Here is a 21,910-nt window from a genome sequence, read left to right as displayed (position 1 = left end):
ATCTCTGTGTTTGATGACAAATAGAGGAAAAAACTGACGATACAACACCTGCAAACACCTTGTTTTCTTCAACCAACAGTTCTGCACACAAAGACATTCTGTTTAAAATGAGACCAATTTAACAATATCACCATAACAAAATGAAATCCTGAGCCTGAAAACACGTTGAACCGACCGTGGAGACTGATCTGTGAATCCTTCTGTGCGTCAGGAGCTGTTGGAGCGAGCTGAGTGGGGAGCAGACCTGCCCTCGGTAGAGAACAACCTCCAGGAGCACAACGACATCCACACTGCAGTCGAGGAGTTACTGAGCAGCCTGCAGGAGGCACGCAGCTATGAGGTGCACACACACACACACACACACACACACACACACACACACACACACACACACACACACACATATATAGAGGGAGCTGGTTTGTATTAAACTTGCGTTGTTTTCTCCTCCAGGCAAAAGTTTCCCCCAACTTCAAAAGCAGTTACTCAGAAACCCTGGCCAAGCTGGAGCATCAATACTGCAAACTACTGGTTGGTCTCTCTCTCTCTCTCTCTCTCTCTCTCTCTCTCTCTCTCTCTCTCTCTCTTTGTCTCCCAGTCCCCCCCCCCCCCCTCAGTTAATCCCATTAAGGCATGACAGTTCTCTCATGCTAATAACACACAAATCTGCATCTGCTCTCGCTTTTACCCCTCTCTCATTTTTCCTCTTTCTCCCTTTTCATTTCTTTGTCTCTTCTCACTTCTACTCTTGTCTATTTATTTATTTTTCGGCTTCATATGTTATAAACTTCTGACTCCGTATATATATTCACACCAGTTTATAACGTTTAAGTCTTTTTAATCTCTTAAAGCTTTATGTTCTCTCTGTTATATTCTAATCGTGTGTATCTTGAATACTGTGATTGAATATAAAAACAAACCAAGATGTTTGTGGTATTAAAGTTTCTCAAATACTACGTTTAATAAGTACCAGTGTGTGATTAATGATACAGAGAGAATATGAATTTAATGAGAAGATATTAGCCATGTCACTAATTTCCGAGTAATATCGTAAAAATACTATAAATTCTCAATTAAAGAATAAATAAACACAGTTCAAACCTTCTTAAACAGTGTAAAGAATATTGGCTCAATAATATAATGTATTTCACATTTAACGGACTCTTTGCTTCAGTGTTTGTTTCCCTCTCTAATCGTCAGGTCCTTGAAACCAACAGTATAATCAAACAAAGAAAACAGGAGAGGATGGTTTTTTTAGACTTTCTGTGGCCACTGCTGATCGGCATGGTGATGATGTGTTTGTGTGGTTGCCATAGGAACATTCGTCATGGCGCCTGCGGAGCTTGGAGAGCCTGCACGCGTTCGTGTCGCACTGCACTGAGGAGCTGATCTGGCTCAACGAGAGGGAGGAGGAGGAAATCGCCTTCGACTGGAGCGACAGCAACAGCAACATGAACGCCAAGAGAGAATTATACAGCGTGAGTGGAGGAGGGCGGCGAAACAGACACTGTGCACGCTGCTGATCTCCGGGGAAGAGTCGGGGGAAATGTGAACCAGGAACAAAAAGAGAAATAACAGACGATCACCAAAGCACAAAAAACAAACAACACAATGATAACATCCGTGTCCTGAACGATCCTGTAATCAACCGTCCTTCTCTCCCCGCTCCGTTCACAGGAAATGAGGTTAGAGCTGGATGAGAAGCGAGAGGTGATGAGGTCCCTGCAGGAAACGGCGAGTCGCCTGTGTCTGGAGAACCATCCGGCCAAACAGACCGTGGAGGTGAAGCTTTGATTTAATTCAGTCGGGCTGAATCGACCTTTTAAACATGTCGGCTCAAAGTGCACGTGAGGTTTTGTTTTGTTGCACTTTAAAAAAGTCCTCAGATGAACATTGCATCGAACAGAGTGTCACTGACTTGTGACCTTTTTGGAGAAAGTGGTATTTGTGAAATAGTACAAACCTCTACACGTGGTTCTTTGTGTTTTTGTGGGGTTGTATAAATGTGTCATCCTTCCTCTGGCTGTGTGTGTGTCTGCAGGCATACAGTGCAGCCCTGCAGACTCAGTGGCAGTGGGTGGACCAGCTCTGTGTTTGTGTAGAGCAACATCTCAAAGATAACACGTCCTACTTCCAGGTGAGACAGAACGTTTTGATTTGTGTTTATTAATTTTCAGACGAACGTTGTAAATGTCCAGAATCATTTAGAGGAGGGAGAGCTCCCAACTCCTGTTCAACCCCTGACCCCTAAAATAACTGTGCCCGAGACTTGGGACCCTGATTAACTACAAATGTACTGATTAGAGCTAAAAAAGAAAAACATCCCCGACATGAACATGACTCTGATGCAACTGATGCAGAAGCTAATCTGTCATAATCCCCTCAGGGTTCACGTGGGGACAAAGAATCTTAAATCCAACATGACATATTTTATTATTTGCCTTGTTTCTCCACCTCAGGTTGACCTCCGGTTTTGGGAAACGTTGATTTAGAGCATTTTGTACGTGCTTTATACCCCCCCGTCTTTTTACTCATTTCTGTTTTATTGTTTTAGTTCGTGAGTGACGCTCGGGACTGCGAGTCGTACCTGCGTCAGCTCCAGGAAACCATCAAGAGACAGTACACGTGTGACAAGAACAGCAGGCTGACCAAACTGGAGGACCTGCTGCAGGACTCCATGGTATTTTCATTTTCCTCGTGTCCGTCCTCAAACAGGACAAATCTCACGTTTTCCTCCTCAGACCAATCTACAGCATCTTTTCATTTCTTTGTAACCTTCAGACTAATCTGAAACACGTTTGTAATTAACATGGAGCAGGAGATGTTACGGGAAAGGCTGCTGACAACAATCATTCACCTTCTTACATGTCAGTAAAAAGACGTCAATCAACAATAAGTCTCCATTTCAGTACAAGAAATCACAGAAGGGTTTTTCATTCACACCAAATCATAACGTATTTTTCTCACGATAAAGAACTTGTGTGTGATATTTGTAAATTCCAGTTTTAGTTCATAATCTGGATACAAATACATCCAATTAAAAAAAATTCTGAAAATCCTTTTTATACATTTTCCTCATGTGATTTTATGATGGAATTATAATGTCTGAAGGTAATAAAGTAGTGATACTCAGTTTGATTATTCAGTTTGCTGGGTGCTCCCCCTTTACAAGTCGTGTCATGCTGCCACCTTGTGTGCACAGTGCGAACCTCCCAGTAAGAATCAGAGACGCTGTGGTTTAAAACCAGCAGCACAGGAGCAGCAGAGGTCGACAGTGTGTTAACGCTCCTGGTTGTTGAGCTCAGGCTCAGGCAGCTGCAGCCACATGACACAGTGAAGTCATCTGGTGGAGAGCGGCCTCGCTGAATCAGCCCCCCCCTGTGGCTGGAGAGGAGGTTCACACCTACACACACACACACACACACACACACACACACACACACACACCTACACACACCTACACACACACACTCCCTGTCACAAACAACTGGTGTCTTCACCGATTTTAGTGCAGTCAGATTTGTGTGTGTGTGTGTGTGTGTGTGTGTGTGTGTGTGTGTGTGTGTGTGTGTGTGTGTGTGTGTGTGTGTGTGTGTGTGTGTGTGTGTGTGTGTGTGTGTGTGTGTGTGTGTGTGTGTGTGTGTGTGTCCGTCCACTTCACTGTGCTCCATCTCTAACTGGGAGGACCAGACAGACAGATTCACCTTCTGTTCGACTCTGATGACAAAAGAGAAAATGATCAATTAACCTAATTCATTTACTTTTGTTAAAAGTTTTGTTTTGTGGTTTTACTTTTTACTTCCATCTCCTCACGGACCTGCTTCATGATTCATAACTGTTTAAACTATATCTGTCAACTGAGCTGTTGATGATGCATCAGTGCTGCTGACTGCAGTGAAAGTCATCTCAGTGTGAAATTCATTTCTGAAGTGTAACGTCTAAAGTTGTTAACACAGCCCCCCCCCCACCCCCCAGCTTCTCTCTCTTGATCTCTCTCTCTCTCTCTCTCTCTCTCTCTCTCTCTCTCTCTCTCTCTCTCTCTCTCTCTCTCTCTTCCCTGTTTCTCTCGCTCTATGATAAATCTTTAATAACTCTCTGCTGGGGGCATCACAGATCAGAAATGTATTTCTGATGCTCAGAGTGAAGAGCACACAGTTAAATCTTTGATGTTTAGGAGTCCTCGCATCTCATCTCTCTTTACTTCTACTAAAGTCTGATCGGACCATGCTCTCTATATAAAGACTGGAAAAATTAAGCCGATATATATCGGGTAGGAACGCTGACATCTTGCGGCTTAAATATCGGATGATTTCCTCCTTCCTGCAGGAGGAGAAGGAGCAGCTGATCGAGTACCGGAGCACCGTGGCGAGTCTGGTGGGCCGGGCCAAGACGTTGGTGCAGCTCCGCCCCCGCAGCGCAGAGAGCAACCTGGCCGCCACCACGCCCATCAGGGCCATCTGCGACTACAGACAAATAGAGGTACGAGAAGTCGTGTGTCACATGTCTGTCTTTACCTCCTCAGCAAAAAGAGACCGTGCACTTCTGATACTGAAATCTGTCGAAGCTCTCAGTGTTAATGAGGAACGTCTCAGACGACCAGGACCAAGTGTGTGCACGTATATTCAGCACCAGCCCCCCCCCCCTCTGACCTCACCACTCTTGTTTTTAACCCTCACCACCAACAACCTCCTCTCTGCCCGGCACTTCCTCTTCCAAGTCCTTCCCACAAACCACTTTGTGGCGTCTCTATTTTACAAGTTCCCTCCACGCTCGGATGAAAACATCCACAGGACTCCTCCCCTCAGTCTAAATGGTCCTTAGTGATGTTTAGACTGTAGCCGAGGAATTAACGTCTCCAGCGGTTTTAACTTTATTTTAACTGGCATTTCCAAAGAGCCCCGATAACAGCCAAGTAAGGACTGATGAGAAGACGACACATAGAAACCAGGGAAGTCTCTCTCGGCCTCTCACTCAGCCGGGATGTCCTCAGGGAATCTAAAAGCTGATCAATTATACATCTGTCCCTTCCCCTCTGCGGGCTGAACTGAAGGCCGTCGCCCAGCATCCTCCTGCAGCTCGGCACGGACACGCAGCCGCTGCTATTTTTAGTCTGCTGTGTCTCCGCAGGGTCAATCTGTTCATTGAGGCGTGTGCAGCATGTGTGAGGTGTCCAGGTGGAGGAGGACGGAGGTTTTGTGTCTCTGCTGCATCACTGATCTGCACATGACCAAAGAAAATAATCTTCTCTCTCCTTCACTTTCCTGTGTGTTCTCCTCTCTCTCCATTCCCTCGTGTACCTCTCACTCCGTCCTCTTCCTCATCCTCTTCCCTCCCTCTCGTCTGTCGGCTGGGCTGGCAAGACAAACGTTCAGGTAGAGCTGCCTATATTCTCCCTCTCTCACCTCAGACTCGTACACTGCTCACACTCTGCGGTGGTTGCTCCTCTCTTATCAGCTGGGTGTCGTACAACCTCTGCTCACTGTCAGTCTGACACCTGCTCAACTGACAGGACAGTGGGTGTGTATTAGGAAGTAGTACAAAAAACCCTGTTTGCTGTTTTATCCCCGTGTGTCCACTTATTAATGTAGATTTGTTTTATACATAATAAGTAAATAAGTATAGTTTATTTCACAGACAAGAGACACAGAGTGGTTTACAGCACCAGTGGAGCACATAACTCCACCAAGGCCCAACAGTCCCTTAGATTTAAGATAAAATCACGATTCACCAAGTTGAACACACTCATAGATATCAGGGATCAAGATTTCTGCATTATTTTCTGGAAAACTTCACAAAAAAGTAAAAAAAAACTCTCAAAGTGTTAAAGAAAGAGGAATAAATTCGCCCCGTTAATCGAATCCGCTCCAAACTGGGTTCTTCCCTGACCAGTAACACATCCTTCCACCAAGTTTCAAGAAGATTTGTTCTGTAGTTAATTCGTAATCCTGCTGACAAACAAACAATCAACCCACATTGAAAATATAAACTCCTTGTTGGAAGTAAAAATACCTGCACACATTTTAAAATACTTCACACCCTGGTGGTGAAACTGCTTTTTACCAAAAAACTGTCCCTGGCCTGAGAAATTGAATATGAATAACACTTCAAAAAGCTAAATTAAACTTTTTGATTCAGGGTTTTCTCCTCTAACCTCTCTGTAAACTAATATAAGTTGTACTGAGTCACACAGAGAACGATATGAACCAGTACTCGTGCATCTTCACGGTGTCGTGGACTGGGATCAGTGGATAAGAGCCGGTAGCAACCACTGGGCTGAACTGAATCTCACACGGCCCCGGTCCCTGAGGCTCATTCAGTCAGCAAGACGACAACAAGTCACAGCTTTAAGCTTTGATTAACACTTCATGGATTTACTGTGTCTGTGCACAGCTTTGCTTTTCTGACGTACTTGATAAGTGTGTGTGTGCGGGGAAGGGGTGAGAGAGGGTGGTGGGGGGGGGCAGTGCAGCTTTTAATGTCCTGAAACTCTTTCTCACAGTCACAGCTTTACCTTTTCTTTATTTTGAGAGGTGAATTTCTACAGATTTTAATCCCAAACTCTCTCGTCTCTTGTCGTACGCTGGGTTTCTTAGAAATCACTTTTGAGAAATCCAGGCCCGGCTCCACTAAACCTCGCTCGGGGTTTGGAGAACATTCGCTGCTTCCACAATAAAAGCTCTGAGTTTTTTAGCAGCTTCTTGTAGTTCACACTTTGCTCGTGGCAGCTTCTTTAACCTCATATCATTTTAGGCCTTCTGCTAACGTCATGAAATCCATGAATGTTTGCGTTTTGTGTTGCATTATGAGTTTGTTTGCGATCAGCTTTTGGTTTACATGTTTTCCCTTCTCTCCTCCCTGGTTTCACCTCCCTCGCTTTCCTCCTCTTCCCTCTCTCCGGATGTCGCCTCCTCTTTGCTCACTCCCCACATCGGTCTTTTCATAACCTCCATTCCCTGTTTTTTTTTCCTTCTTTTTCCGTTGTCCTCCCGTCTCTTTGCATCCGTTCGGCTCGACCACCTCCTCTCAGATCACGATCAGTCGAGGGGAGGAGTGCGTCCTGGAGGACAACTCTCAGAGGACCAAGTGGAAGGTGATCAGTCCCACGGGCAACGAGGCCATGGTCCCATCGGTGTGTTTCACCGTCCCGCCCCCCAACCAGGAGGCCATGGACACAGCCAGCAGGTCAGACTCATAAACCTCAGATTCATGTTATCAATAATAGTAATCACAGTGATAATACATTTTATTTAAATAGCGCTTTAAACAATGCTCAAAGACGGAGCAAATAAAAGAAAACAACTAGAAATATAAACTACGCATCATCACACATTAAAACTCTGCATTCTCGTCTTAAAAAGGAAATAAAAACTGGAAAAGTAATTCATTAGTTTTTATACTTGACACATAAAACAATTACAGGGTTATTGATGTTTTAATAAGTGAAAAATTACTTGGATTTGTAAAAACAACATATTTTACTAACAAACACAAAACATAGTTTATCCTGAACTTTAGAGGATCTGTAATTAGGAGTCAATTAATAGTTGATAGTAGAATTTTAAAGGAGCATGTTCTTATGTATTAGGTTTATTGAATTTTATATTTTCAGGTTTATCGTAGAAATTGTACAATACGGTGGATAATGATTTTAGTCACACTCCTGTTCTTCATGTTCAGGACGGAGCAGTTGTACCAGAAGGTCATGTCTCTGTGGCACCAGCTCCACGTGAACATGAAGAGTGTGGTGTCCTGGCACTACCTGCTCAAAGACGTCAGGGCCGTCTCTACATGGAACCTGGACACGGTGAGAAGAGTGTGTTCATGTGTCTCTTCTCTCTTCTCTCTTCCTCTGCTTGGTCGTACTCATCTTCTCCTCCCGCGTCTCACCCCCCCCCCCCCCCCCCCCCCCAGGTTCGATGCCAGTCTCCGTCGGAGCGGCAGCAGGTCCTCGACCACCTGGAGTCCCAGTTGGCCGACTTCCTGTCCGACAGCAAGGAGAGCTCTCTGTTCACGCCGGTGGAAAGACGGGAGCTGGAGCAGGACGTTCAGCAGGCCCAGCAGCACTGTCAGGACCTGCTGCTCAACATGGAGACGGGTGAGACACTGGGACTGTAGCTCGGGTAAAACCAGTAAATGTTTGCAACGAGGCTGAAGTAACACTTCGGTCTCCTGTCTCTCTCTGTCTCTCCAGTTGAGAAGGACGAGTCAGTCTCTCGGTCGTACCTGTCCGAGCTGCAGAACATCACCCTGCGTCTGAATGAGGCCGAGCAGAGGCTGATGAGGGGCATTCAGACTCCGCCCCCCAGCAGGCTGTCAGGAGACACTGCTGACAACACCGTGCAGATCGCAGAGCAAGAGGTCGGTTTGAGACGCATCTGGCAGCGACACCCTTTTTATGTCGGGCAATTGTCTTTAATTTCCTAAACGGCCTCTCCTCTCCAGAAGCTGCAGTCGGAGCTCGACGCCCTGCGCTCTGGTTTGGGTGACGTGTCCCGTCGCTGTGTCCAATTCTTTGAGGAGAAGCCGACGTCCTCCAGCGTCCCCGTCCTTCGGTCTGAGCTCAACCAGGCTGTGGAGAAGACGGACAAACTGCACAACCTCTCGTGTGTCTACCTGGAAAAGTGAGAGGACTCTCGCGCTTCTGTTTCGTTGCTCAACTCAGAGATGTGAACCAAGAGTGTGTTGGTATTTAATTTGGTTTGTTTGTTTGCCGCTGCAGGTTAAAGACCGTCGACGTCCTGATTCGCAGCCTGGATGACGTGGAGAGCCAGGTCAGGAAGTACGAGAGCCGACTGAGTGAAGAAGACATCGTTCCTGCCGACACCACGGCCATTCAAAACCTCAGGGATCAACTCGGGGTAAAGGACTGAACATCATTCTCTGACCGTCTGAAGAACAGGCGTCGTGTCGTGAATCTATTCGACTCTGATCCTCATTCTCTGTTTTCTGTTCTGTTTCCCTCCAGAAGTGGGAGGATGAACGGGGCGAGCAGGGGGACATCTTCCTGTCTCTGCAGTCCGTTGTGCGTCGGGCCAAAGAGGCGGGGTCTCAGCTCAGCAAGCTCCACCCTGACCGCAGCCCTGAGCTGCAGCTGTACCAGGAGAGAGCCAATCAGATGACAGACAGGTGGAGTGGCGTTCAGAGACAGATGGAGACACGGTGAGCAGCACAGGGTGAAGACGAGGTCTTGTCACTCAGGACCTCAGATTATTTCATGTACAAATACTGAATATAAAACTCAGGCTACTCTGTTATTATCTTTAAATGTTCTAAAAGTCATTTCCTGTTTCCCCGCAGACGAGCGGATCTGGACGCTCTGGGCTCGGACCTGCACCAGTACAGAGCCGGTCACTCGGCTCTGATCCGGTGGATCGAGGAGACGACGCAGAGACAAGAAAACACACAACCTGGACAGAGCGACAGCAAAGCTCTGTCGGAGCAGCTGGCCCAGCAGACGGTGAGGGACACGGATGTCTTTGATCGTCCTGAATAATAAAATGCTTTGGATCGATTCTGCAAAATGATTCAGTCTGTTTGTAATAAAGACATTTGTGTTTTTTATGATGGAAAAACAAGAGAAAAACAAAATGGAACCTACACATCACTTAAATAAATGACTTATAATATTTTTGTCTTATTGTTTTTTCAGGCATTAGTAGCTGAGATTGAACAGAACCAGACCAAACTAGATGAGTGTCAGACTCACTCCAAACAGTACTGCACCTCAGTGAAGGTAAGAGACCGCATCAGAAACTAAATATGTGAAATAGTCTAAATATTTATACATGTTTTTACTCACTCGTGCTCCATCATGGCTGTTTGGTGCAGGACTACGAACTGCAGCTGATGACGTATAGAGCCTTTGTAGAGTCGACACACAAGTCACCTGTGAAGAGGAGGAGGATGCATTCTTCATCTGACGCCATCACTCAGGAGGTGATGATAGAAACGACACTTCGGTGATTCGACCAATATCCATAATAACCCTAACTCGAGTGTTGTAACTTATATGAATCTCTTATCTCCAGTTCATGGATTTAAGCACACGCTACACGGCCTTGGTCACCTTGACAACCCAACACGTGAAGTACATCAGTGATGCTCTGAGACGACTAGAAGAAGAAGAGGTGGGAGTTTGATTCACTGTAAAACACGGTTTCGTTTTAAAATTTGAGAAATTAGTTTTTCTCATTTGCCTGTAATTGATCAGTAGGATATTAATTACTGACTCTAAGTCCTTCTCCTGTTGTACTGAAGCTTTAGTGATGTTGAAGATGTGTCGACACTTTAATCTGTGCAGAAAGAGGTGGAGGAGGAGAAGCAGGCCAGGGTCGGACAGGTCTCAGATCTGCTGGGCTGGGTCAAAGGCCTCCAGGGACGGACCGGCGGCCCCAACGCTGAGTCCTCACTCGCAGCGCAACAGGTAGAACAGAAGTTTAATTCAACTTTAAGCCCCAGAAGATCTGAGCAAACATTTTAAATGCTGTATTGTTTGTGAAAAGAGATTTTGGTGCTAAAGAGCTTATTGTTGATCTGTGTAAAGGCCATCAGTGAACAGCTAGCAGCCAAGAAGGACGAGGTGGCTGAAGCCATAAGGAGCACAGAGGTCTTCCTATTATCAAAGCAAGCCAGCAAGTAAGTTCAGATCACACGCATGGACACACGCATGTCGCACTACACCAACTTTACCCGTGTTCTACAAACCAATTCTGAGAAACACACGTGGAAATTATGAATAGAAACAAATAATTCAGAGGTTTATGTTCATTCCAGATTTGGAAATATGTATTAAAACCTCAAGAGAAGGTGAGGAACACCAAGGGAACCGTGTCACTCTCTCCTCCCCTGTGTCCTCTGCAGGTTGTCCCCAGAGGAGCGTGCTCAGGTGGAGGCTCAGCTGGACCAGCTCAAGTCCACCTACAGCCAGATGTGTGACAGCTCCACCCAACAGCTGCAGCAGCTGGAGCAACAACTTGCCAAAGAGGAGGAGAGAAAGGTATATAGGTCGGAGGGATGGACTGAGATGGAGACGCGACTCCACATATGTACAGAAAATGGTTTATTTTCGGCCTTTTCAAGCTTCACAAAGTGTCATTTTAAAGGTGCTTTCATAAAAGGTTGTTTTGAGTGAATACGCTTGCAAGCTAAGTGTGAGTTTGCGTGTGTGGGCCAGCTAAAGTGTGTGTCTGTGTGTGTGTGTGTGTGTTATACGGCATGTTGTGTGTTCACAAAGCATTTTTGACAAACATCACCACTACTGATGAATCTCACCCATCGACTCGGTTTAACAAACATCACAGACCCCGTTCAGACGTGTGTTCTTTTAGTTTTTATACTTGCTTCATCATTAAGAAAATAAATTACAAATCATAACTCGACATACTTCGAGTGTAAATGTCTGCATAGGAAGAATTCAGTGAAAAAGTCACAGTCTGAACTGGGCCTCAGCATGTTCCACTCTCTCACTGGTCTCCTGCAGTCATGTCATTAACTGTCATCACCCTGGTCTTCATCATTGTCACCATCATCATCATCAGAAAACACATCTGCTGAACTGCTAACCTGGTTAACACATGGCCTCAGTGGTGCCGCGCGCCCGAGTCATGCGAGCAGTCGGGTCGTAGATTCATCGGTAGAACCAGTCATCTGTAAACTAGCTTCATGTGACTGTCATCTCTGTAGCTGCAGTAGAATCACATTTCTTTTCTATGTGGTGGTGAAATAATGCCACTGCATAAAGTCCACATATTTCATTTCAGTATTTATTTGACTCTCCATACGTACATGTGCAGTCACACGTTCACACACGGTCAGTTCTCATGTTCTCGTGTAGACTCATCGTACATTTGTCCGAGAGGAGTCGAGTGTCTGAGAGTAATAATAATTCTGATGTTTCTACAGCTGCCCCTGATAACTGGTTCCTATGTGAATGTTTTTACATAGAATTTATATGTGACTTTAAAAGTTCTCACTGAAGCGTAGATGTTTTTATAGAGTCTCAGTATCAGTGCACCAGAGGCCAGCTATGCAAAAAAAAACTCACTTCACCATTTGAGCATGTTGTGTCCAGATCACAAGAGTGTGTGTGTGTGCGCGAATGATATTGTTTGTGTTTGTTCTAATGCATTCTATTAATGTGTGACATCTTAAACCAGCGTTTTGCTCAAAAACCACTAACAGCTGCCAAAGGAGAATTGTGGACATCCGAGTTCTGAGCCGAGGATCAGAGCGAGAGATGGAAAACATAAAAACAGGACATTTGTAGACGACCTAAGGAATGAGATCAGTTTAGTTTAGTGTTCAGTCAGTTAGTGGGAATCAATCACTATTCAGTACTATCACAATACCTTTCCAATGATACGCACATATTATGATATACGATGGTATATTAATTGAATGATTCGTCCCAACTCTTCTCAGTTTCTATCTAAAGTCTCAGACCCAAGAATGAATTGGTAGTTTTAATTTCCTGAGCCTTCTCCAGCTCCCAGTCAGAGGTCAGAGGTCAGAGGGCGGGTGTAGAGTCAGTGCAGTGTTAGGAGTCAGACTGAAGAGAGGCATGCAGAATGCTAACAACCAGCTTCTCACCTGTCGTGCCTCGCTCTGCCGAGCCCTAAGCCGGCCCCTTTAGTGTGTGTGCCGTGGAAAGAGCCCGTACGGTGAGTAGCGCTCGCATTCTCTATCACTGTTGCCTGCAAAAATTATGTGTTTTATTCTCTTCTGAATACCTCTCGTGTTCTTTTACATGTTTGCTTACTTTAAGAGCTTCCCTGTGCGTTTTCTGTTCCTGGTTGCTCTGTTGCATGCTTAGAGCTTGTTTTAAAATAGCAGTGGTAAGTATGGAAGAACTCAAAGAAAAGAACATATCGGAAAGAAATAATTAAATCCTAAATATTGTATCATGAAAGTTTTCTTCTTTTTCTGATTCTGCCAATAGAATAATATTGTTACATAAAAGAATAACATAATACATTTAGTACCAACCGCATCATGAGTGAATCTCAATTGGATGTTTTCTTTCTTAACGTAGAACCAAGTTGCCATCGCTGGAGTAATCGACCTGGGAACAGTGGAAACATTCCCAGTGTTCCAAGCCTCTCAGCGAGGTCTTATTGACCAGGACACCTGCCGTGTGCTCCTGGAGGCCCAGCTCGTCCTGGGTGGGCTCGTCCAGCCCGACTCCCCACGGAGTCTTACACTGGAACAAGGTCTCGCTCAAGGCCTCATCGACGCCCGCACCCAGGAGTCGCTGTCTGAGCTGGAGAATGCCTTGATTCTGGTGGGAAACACTGAACCTGAAGTTGACCAGCAACCACCTGTGCTGCCAGTAGCTGCGGCCATGGAGGTCGGGCTCATCGAAGAGGAGGTGGGACTCCGCATTCTGGAGCTCCAGATGAGCACCGGAGGCCTGAGAGTCTCGACAAGGAAACTGATAAGTCTGGAGAAAGCAGAGGACATGAGGCTCTTGACTCCCAGAACTGTCACCAAACTTCAGTCAAGGCTTCAGCACCGAGAGCTGATCGATCCAAACACAGCGGAAAAGATTCACCTGTGTGAGCTACAACAGCGCTGTGTGTTCGACGACGACTCCGGCTTCCTCCTCCTCCCTGTCAAACAACAACCCGGAGGGACGGTCTGCCTCCGCTCTGGAAGGAAAGTCGGCATCTTCCGCGCCGTCCAGGAAGGTCTCATCGACCACAAAGTTACTGTGCGGCTGCTTGAAGCTCAGCTCTTTGCCGGTGGTATAGCCGACCCACGCTCTGGCCATCGACTGACCATTAACGAGGCTGTTCGTCTCGGGCTGATGGATCAGGATCTAGCCTGTGCATTGTTAGCACGTCAGCTGCAAACTGGGGGAATTATAGATCCTCTCAGCAGAGAACGCCTGGATTTGGGAGAAGGTATTCACCGAGACCTTCTCTCCTCTCGTTTGGCTCTGTTGGTCCTCGAGTCTCTTCGGGCTTTCAAGGGTCTGCTGCGGCCTGAATCTGGAGAACGTCTGCCCATTGCTGAGGCTCTTCAACAAGGAGCGATCTCAGGAGAACTAGCAAGAAATATCCTAGCACAGCGTCATGCCATTGGGGGTCTGTACAAACCTGAAACTCTCCAGGTGCTGCCCTTAAACCATCCTGCTTCGTCCCTTGAGCCCAGTGTCGTCGGTTTCCTCAAAGACACCCACATCCCAGATGTTCTTGTCGACATGAATCAGTCCGGCACGCCGTCTCTAAACCGCTCGAGCTGGGGTTCCACCAGTTCCTCTTCACCTCCATCTTCTCCAGCTCCTGCAGACATGTTGTGTGATGCTACACCAACAAGTGGAACGGATCCTCAAGAACAAGCCAAACACAAGCTGCTGTTTCACCTCATGACTCACAGCTATGTGGATGCTCATTCTGGAAAACGACTGGTGCTGCTCGACCCTGAGCTGGCGGAGTTGGTCGAAGCTGCTCAACTGGTTCCTGGAGACGCTGCTTTTATAAATCAAGCTGAGTCTGGAAGCACTTTTGCTCCAGATAAGCAGATGGTGAGAGTGGAAGTGAGTGGAAAGCAGATTAAAGTTGAGGGAGAAGATGTAGGTACACCAAGCAAGGATTTTGAGATCTATGGTACAAGTAGTCTAAAAGAAAGATATGATGGAGAATTGTTGCAGAAACCATCTTTGATAATGATAGAGAGTGATTTAACAACAAAAGAAGGAATCAAGGTCGATAAAGATGCAAAAGTAAGAGCTAAGAAGAAAGAAAAGACCAACGTTCAAAGTTTAATGGCTGTTGCTAAAAGCCCAGAGGAGCTGGTAGAAACTGAATCCAAACCCAGTGATAGGATTTGTCTGGTAGAACCCATCCCACTGGAAGCAGAAACAAGTGAATACGTTCATTTAAAACAATCTGTAGGTGGGAAAGATATAAACCCTGTAAAAGAGACGGATCCCAGGATTGCTAAAGCTGAGGTTGTAGCTGCAGGGGAGATGGAAGCAGAAAATGCTGAGTTGTCAAGGTTGGTCCTGGAGCTAAAGCAGGGTGGTCTGATGACAGAAGAAGGGGAAAAGCTGCTTCCTGATGAGGCAGTAGCCCAGGGTGTCCTCCCCGGCCACACTGCAGTTAAATTAATGGCTCAGGCAGGTCTGTTTGGGGGTTTCCTAGATGCCAGCAGTGGTGAGTCACTGAGCATGGCGGATGTCATGCAGGAGGGTTTGCTAGATGAAGATCTGATGTGGAGTGTCCTGCAGTCAGATAAAACCCTTGCAGGGATTGTGGACGCAGAGAAAAGGCAGATCTGTGGTGTGAGGGAGGCAGCTCGAGAAGGGTTGATTGACCCCGACACTGCTGATAGACTCCTGGAAGCCCAGGTGGCTTCTGGGGGAATTGTAGACCTACGCCGTGATAAGAAAGTCTCTGTCACTCTCGCAGCAAACCTGGGACTGATTGAGGAGGGTCAAAGAGAAGAGCTGGTGGCACTAGAGAAGGCGTACAAAGGGAAAGATACAGATGTAACAACCGCCCTCAAAAAAGCCAGTTTACAGCTACAGATGGAAGGTGTCATTGACCCAGAGTCTAAGTCTCCAGTTTCTCTGGAGCAAGCACTTCAAAAAGGGTTGATTAGGTCAGAGGAGGCTTATCATGTGTTGGCGAGGCAGGTGGCGGAGGGTGGTGTAATCCATCATGCTTCAGGAATGAGGCTTTCTGTCGCTGATGCTGTTGATAGAGGATTAGTGGATCGGTCTATTGCTCCTGGCCTGGAGGACTTAGAGTGGGTCTACCAAGGCAAAGTCAGCCCCTCATCTCACCCAGATGCTGTTGCACTCCAGGCATCGACAGGAGCTGTTTTAGACCCTGAATCTGGACGTAAACTGACATTGACAGAGGCTGTTTCTAAAGGTCTCCTGCATGAGAACATGGCCAGTGACGCCATGGCCTCTCCCACAGTGACACAAGGAGCTCTGGACCCTCAAACTGCTCGAATTGTGCCTTACTCAGAACTTGTTAACCAGGGCAGGATCGATATTGAAACAGGCAAACGTTTCTTGGAGGTGAAGCCATTCAGAGGAGTTCAGAACGAGCAAACCGGAGACAGGTTGAACCTTCCTGAGGCAATTCGCTCAAAGCAAGTTGACCCAGTTCCAGCACTGAGGCTTCTCCAAAGCCAGGCAGACAGTGGAGGGATAGTTGATATAAAGACTGGAGAAAGGCTTCCTCTCTCTGAAGCCTGTAAAAGAGGTCTAGTCGGAGAGGATATGGTCAAAGTAATAGCCTCCAACCAAATGTTTAAAGGAGGCTTAGTCGATCCCTCGACTGGACAACGGGTTTCTAGTCTCAGTGATGCTGTTGCAGTCGGACTGATCTCCAGTGACACGGCGGCTGAGATTCAGAACAAAGTGGCTTCTGCAAAGATTGAAGGTGATGAAGGTAGTTCTACACCTGTTGCCTCATTGAGCAGCACATACAGCCCTGCTATTGTAATGTCAGTGTCGAGCAGTCCAGCAATATGGTCAGATGGAAACTCAGAGGAAGGTTCAGGAGTCGCACAGGAAGATGAAAAGACAGTAATGTCTTTAGTATCAGACAAGTCACCGTACTACGATGTGAATGAGGACAAAGTGGAGGTGCCGTTGTCAACAGGAGAGTCTTTAATCGAGTCCGACCAGTCCATGGACCTCTTGTGTAACTTTGCAGCTAATGTTGAGAGAAGGATTCAGCAGGCCATCGGAGAGATAGTACCACAGAAAGACAGAATAGAGAGGCGTCCTGAACAGGAGCCTGATGAGAAAGTGCAGATAAGTGAGGGTAAGGTAAGTGTCTGTGATATTGGCAAAGATTCCCAGGAAGAGGTGAGAAAGGGAGCTGCCATTTTGAAGTCAGACAGGGAACCTGTGTTTGTTGGGGAAAGAGAGTGTCGACCCAGTGATGAGACATCAGAGGTTCATCGTGTTTCTGAAGTAAAACGGACAGGTCCTGTGGCGGCAGAGGTTAGAGACAAGAAAGAAAGCAAAGACAACACTGAAGTGTCTAAAATGAAAGAGGAGGAATATAGAAAGAGTGATGTGACGGAACAGAGGGATGATGGTAAAGTTGTGGAAGGAGAGAAACCTTTAAAGATTGAAATCAAATCTGAGCCATCAGGCCAGATGGTGACGTCTCCAGTCAAAGATACAGAAAGCAAAGGCAAGAAAAAGAGGAGGAATAAAAACAAGGGAAAGGGTAAAGAAGCAGAAAGTGAAACACAACCTGCAGAGATTAAACAGGGATCAGACATCGACCGAGCAGAGGCAGAGATCGAAGGACGGCCTGAGGCTACAGATCCAGTCACAGATTGCGTTCCATCACAAGACAAAAGGGAGAAATTGCAAATTCATGGTCGAGTAGCTTCCCTAGAACCTCCCAATGGAGAGCGTGAAGCAGAGACTGATTTGAAAATTGAATATGAAACTGATTTGATGAAACAGACACGAGAAACCGTTCCAGCCACTGAACAAATTATAGAGCCAGAAAAGGGTGAAAAGAAAATTATGATTTCTAAGGATGTAGAAGAGTGTGATAAGAGAGAGAAGATAAAAAGAGAGCAGGAGAGAGAAGTCGGAGAGAAGGCTTCTGTCTCTCAGGAACCAGAACGAGAGAGAGCGAAGGAGCCAGAGCTGCCTCTGAAATCGGCTTTACCGGAAAACGAGAAAGCCGCTTTGATCCTGAAAGCCAAAGAGAGCATCCTGAAGAAGGTGTTTGAAAAAGGAGTGAGTGAGAAACAGGCTGCTGAGGAGCTGCAGGCCCTGAGGAAGGAGGTGGAGAAGAAGGAGATTCAAGACACGACTGCAAGAGAAGTGAAGGCAACAACTCTGCCAGCTAACAAAGGAGTGGAGAGTCAGGATGTCGGAGAAGTCGAGAGGCTGAATGGTTCGTTGAAAGAAAACGAGGAAGAGACGAGTGTCAGAGAAGACAAATCGAAAGTGATAAAGGTCAAAGAAGATATGACCGCGGAGGAACTTTCCGTTAACGAGGGCATGGAGACCAAACTGTTGGAGGCTCCGCCGCAAGAGAGAGGAAAGGTCAGTTCTGGAAAGGAAGACATCGAGGTGTCACCGTCAGTGAAGCCGAAAGAAATTCAGAAAAGCAAACGAAGCAAGAAGAACAAGAAGTCCAAGGGTCCGAATGTGTCGGACAAAGCTGAGCCTGATGCGGAGAAAGAGGATTCTGAGGCGACTACAACAAAAACAACCAAACCAAATGTCGATGGCTCAGCTTTGACTAAGGAGCCGAGGATGGACAGACATACTGACGCTGGTGTCGTCCAACCTTCAGCTGGTGATACGTTAATCAAACCTGAGATCTCTGCAATGACTGATAAAGAAGCTGAGACAAGTCGACAGAGTTTACATGGGTCTGAGGAACCCAGTTCTCACGTTGAGGAACACGCACGAGTTGCAGAGGTCACGTCTATTGAGAAAGAACAATCTCGTTCAGGAACCACAAGCGAAGGTAAATCCGTCCAAGCTGTCGCAGGCGAACCAGACAAACAACCCACAGCTCAGCGTGTCGCTCCTGTCGCACAAGTAAAAACATCTGGAAAGGGTAAAAAGAAGAAAGTTGGTGTGGTCTTAAAAGAACAAGAGCCACATGTGGAGTCTCCAGATTCTGCACCTTTGCTCTCAGAGGAAACGTCAACAGAGTCTGAATCAGCTGGAGTCACTGAGTCTGATACAACCACTGAGAGCTGGGGAGAGGAAGAGGAGGAGGAGGAAGTCAGAGAGAGACGAGGGACTGAGTCAAAGAGAGAGGGGACGTCAGTCTCTGGCAAGGTGAGAAAAAATACAGCATTTTGAAAGGATTCTGTCTGAAATTCTCGTGTAGATCTGTTTAAATGAAACATCTCTTCAGAAACACATGTTTAAATGATCGCAAACTGATTGTGTGTTTCTCCCACAGTCGTCATTGAAGCGTCAGGAATGTTTGGAGCACGACCAGCGAATCGTCGCCCTGGTCTCCATGGTGCGACACGTCGAGGTCCGACTCAAGCAGCAGCAGCAGCAGTCTGTCGGCCGCAGCCTCATCGCTCTGGACGACACCATCAGGCAGACTGAGGTGGAACAATATGTTTATTTATCCAACAGAGCCTCATTGTGTTTGTACATATTCTGTTTTTCTTGTAGTTTCCATTAAAGCTGATTTAAGGATTAGTCTCTTCACTAAGCAGTATCAAGAAGTTTATTTTTCCTGATCCGTCTCAAAGACTCTGGACCTTGAACTGCGCGACTTGGAGACCGAGGTCGCCAAGGAGGTGGAGGCGGCCGAGCTACTGCTGAAGCCGCGACCTCAAGATGTTCCTCCGCAGCTCCTCCTGGCCCTGGAGAAGGACGGGCGCAGCCTGGCTCGAGGGTACGAGGCGGCTCGATCGCTCTCTGGTGGCATTCTGAAAAGCCTGCGAGACCACAGAGACTCTTACAAGGTTCGATTTCCTCTCGATTTGATTGTTGTTATCCTACAGCTGTAGAGTAAGAGCTTTGTTTCCTCCGTGTTGAGATTGAGACAAAGCTTCCACACTCGACTGAAATGTGTGATCCCACTGAACTTTCTCTCAGGAGGCAGTAACGGCTGAGAAGATGTCGCTCGGAGGACAAGTGGAGCGTCTGCTCTCCTGGTTGAAGGAGACCGAGGCTCAGACGGACGGAGGAATTGCAGGAATGGAAAAAATGGAGAAATCAGAGAAGGAGGACAATTGTGATCAGCTCACACAGCAGCTGAATCTTTGCAAGGCAAGTCTGTCTGAAGAGAACTTTATAATATGTAGTGATACCTCTAGAAGAGATGTATACAATTGTATCATGATACAACAGTTTTTCTACACTTAAGATGCATAGTTTGTATCAAACACGTACGGAAGAGTATTAGTTTCAGGGCAAAAGAATAAAAAAGATTATCAAGAATATAGTTGAACCAAATCAGAGGAATATTTTTTCTGCATTTCGAAAATGAAGTAGAAATTAAAGAAGAGTCAGTCATATGTGCTTATGTTAGTAGTTTGATATTATCTTAAAAGTTCAACTTTAACCTGGAAATTTTAAGTTTATTCATCAACGTTTAATATTCAAAATGGAAAATGTCTTGCCCTAATACTTACAAGATTATGTTGTAATACTAAAAAAACAAGGATCATTTCCCTTGTGGTTGTATTTCCTGCAACAACAAAAGATCTTCTATAAAGTGCTCTGTTGGAAAGATGCTTTTACATTCTTGGGGTTTCTCTTTGCTTTACTCTGTAATCTGTAGTGTAATAACACTCATGTCCCTGTTCTGTCCCTTCATGAAGGAGCTGCAGTCGTCTCTGATGTCTCGCTCCAATGAGGTCAACAACGTTGCCTTTGAGATTCAGGTGTTCATCTCCGAGCGAGCTCAGGACCTGGCCCCCGAGCAGAGCAGGCAGCTGCTGGGGCAGCTGCAGCAGCTCCAGAGGAGCTTCCACCGAGCGTCGGGCCAAGCTCAGGCCTGGGCCGACGCTCTGTCCGCCCAGAGAGAGAGGGAGGAGGAGTGGCAGCGCAGGAAGAGGGTGAAAGAAGAAGAGGAGGACAGAGAGAGGCAGAGTGCAAGGGAGAGAGAGGTTTGGAAAACGACCATTGAGTGGAACTGGTTTGTTTCTCACCAGTACAGATGAATGCTGCTCATGAAGTGTAGCTCACAGCTTTTTTTGTGATGCTGTTGACTTGTGCTTTGCTTTGTTCAACAAGATCTACTGTTTTTAAGAAACACTCATGTTCTATGAGATCATCCCTAACGTATGTAAACCAGTTAACCTCCATCACAGTTTAACCTTTAGTCCCATTTCACATCAACTTAAACCTCCTCATCATTTCAGACTTTGGTAGAAACCCACTGCTGCTTTGCCACAACACGGAGAGCATCACCTCCCTCACTCTCACCACACAGACGTCTAATGCCAGCGTGTTGCTCCTCTGCATGTCTCTACAACGTGTGTATCATTAACCTGTTTGCCTTGCTGTTCCAGATTGCCACTGAAGGAAACCGCTTGTGTCCCGGCGGTAACGGCTTAGACATCTGATCGCTTCAGTTACAGAGCTTGATCGTTTTTTCCTCTTGTCTCAGCTGAAAACAGAGGAAGGAGGAAAAACCGCAAATAAAACTCTATTTGTCTGATTTCTCTCTGTTTTGTTTGTTGTTGCTTGACCAACGTGTGAAGACATTTTACAGTACGTGTGTCTCTGTCTGCCTGTGTGTGTGTGTGTGTGTGTGTGTTACGTGTGAACTCTGGACACAATCTGCTCAAAGCTTGGCAAAGTGTGCACTACTCAAGAAGTGAATCAAGGGAAAATGTACATTTAGTTTGCTCTTATTCTGAAACATACGAGTAACTGGTTGTTTGCTCGAAGCTGTGCTCAGTTGTTCATGATGGATTTTTTCATCAGCGTCGTGTCTCCTCCCATTTTCCTGCTTCACGTTTTCCTTCTCGTTCCTCTCAGGTGGCCCAACAGCAGAAAGCCGAATGCTCCCAGAAACTGGAAGGCCTCAGCATGTGGTTGGCCGGAGCTGCCAGTTTGCTGGCCAGTCAGAACGCTGGAGCGGAGTCAGGTGACGTGAACGTCCTGCAAGAGAAGCAGAAAAGGCTAAAGGTACGATTTAATTATTCATTTCAATTTAAAGGCCAGAAGCCAAACAGAAACACACAGGTGAATTAATGAATCTACGCGTGTATATGTGCATGTATATTCAGTTATTCATAATAATTCAATTAATCTAATATTGGCTTTTTAACTTATCTGATTTATTTCAAGGTTAACTTCTGTTTGCACTCATTTATTCATCTAAAGCCTTTTCATCCTTGATGTGTCAAGCCCATGAAAATGTTTAATACTTTAAGACAAAATCAATACTACTACTAATAATACAACTTTGTCTATGTAGCCAACAAA

General features: G+C 46.1%; 2 protein-coding genes across 31 annotated transcripts in view; one reads left to right on the top strand and one right to left on the bottom strand.

Annotated features, from left to right (window-relative positions):
• The window catches only part of LOC117770959 (tapasin-like), a 1,175,540-nt gene that overhangs the window by 445,226 nt on the left and 708,404 nt on the right, over positions 1 to 21,910 (bottom strand). The gene's annotated exons all lie outside the window — the stretch shown is intronic.
• Positions 1 to 21,910, top strand: part of macf1a (microtubule actin crosslinking factor 1a) — a 183,517-nt gene that overhangs the window by 99,370 nt on the left and 62,237 nt on the right. For 19 of the 30 annotated variants that reach the window (XM_034600777.1, XM_034600774.1, XM_034600779.1 and 16 more), the window contains 28 exons: positions 212 to 340; positions 454 to 531; positions 1,317 to 1,478; positions 1,678 to 1,782; positions 2,042 to 2,137; positions 2,555 to 2,680; positions 4,327 to 4,479; positions 5,361 to 5,372; positions 7,028 to 7,182; positions 7,678 to 7,804; positions 7,912 to 8,095; positions 8,192 to 8,358; positions 8,443 to 8,621; positions 8,720 to 8,858; positions 8,966 to 9,159; positions 9,298 to 9,457; positions 9,650 to 9,733; positions 9,829 to 9,936; positions 10,029 to 10,127; positions 10,301 to 10,423; positions 10,544 to 10,635; positions 10,861 to 10,996; positions 13,031 to 18,787; positions 18,915 to 19,070; positions 19,219 to 19,434; positions 19,568 to 19,741; positions 20,296 to 20,583; positions 21,461 to 21,610. In XM_034600777.1, the coding sequence (XP_034456668.1) occupies positions 212 to 340; positions 454 to 531; positions 1,317 to 1,478; positions 1,678 to 1,782; positions 2,042 to 2,137; positions 2,555 to 2,680; positions 4,327 to 4,479; positions 5,361 to 5,372; positions 7,028 to 7,182; positions 7,678 to 7,804; positions 7,912 to 8,095; positions 8,192 to 8,358; positions 8,443 to 8,621; positions 8,720 to 8,858; positions 8,966 to 9,159; positions 9,298 to 9,457; positions 9,650 to 9,733; positions 9,829 to 9,936; positions 10,029 to 10,127; positions 10,301 to 10,423; positions 10,544 to 10,635; positions 10,861 to 10,996; positions 13,031 to 18,787; positions 18,915 to 19,070; positions 19,219 to 19,434; positions 19,568 to 19,741; positions 20,296 to 20,583; positions 21,461 to 21,610 (9,549 nt within the window). The remainder of the gene's footprint in view (positions 1 to 211; positions 341 to 453; positions 532 to 1,316; positions 1,479 to 1,677; positions 1,783 to 2,041; positions 2,138 to 2,554; positions 2,681 to 4,326; positions 4,480 to 5,360; positions 5,373 to 7,027; positions 7,183 to 7,677; positions 7,805 to 7,911; positions 8,096 to 8,191; positions 8,359 to 8,442; positions 8,622 to 8,719; positions 8,859 to 8,965; positions 9,160 to 9,297; positions 9,458 to 9,649; positions 9,734 to 9,828; positions 9,937 to 10,028; positions 10,128 to 10,300; positions 10,424 to 10,543; positions 10,636 to 10,860; positions 10,997 to 13,030; positions 18,788 to 18,914; positions 19,071 to 19,218; positions 19,435 to 19,567; positions 19,742 to 20,295; positions 20,584 to 21,460; positions 21,611 to 21,910) is intronic. The other 11 variants (XM_034600785.1, XM_034600784.1, XM_034600788.1 and 8 more) reach the window with 5 other exon arrangements.

This window comes from Hippoglossus hippoglossus, chromosome 11, assembly GCF_009819705.1.
Source record: "Hippoglossus hippoglossus isolate fHipHip1 chromosome 11, fHipHip1.pri, whole genome shotgun sequence".
NCBI lineage: Eukaryota > Metazoa > Chordata > Actinopteri > Pleuronectiformes > Pleuronectidae > Hippoglossus > Hippoglossus hippoglossus.
This window is presented reverse-complemented; position numbering and strand designations above follow the sequence as displayed.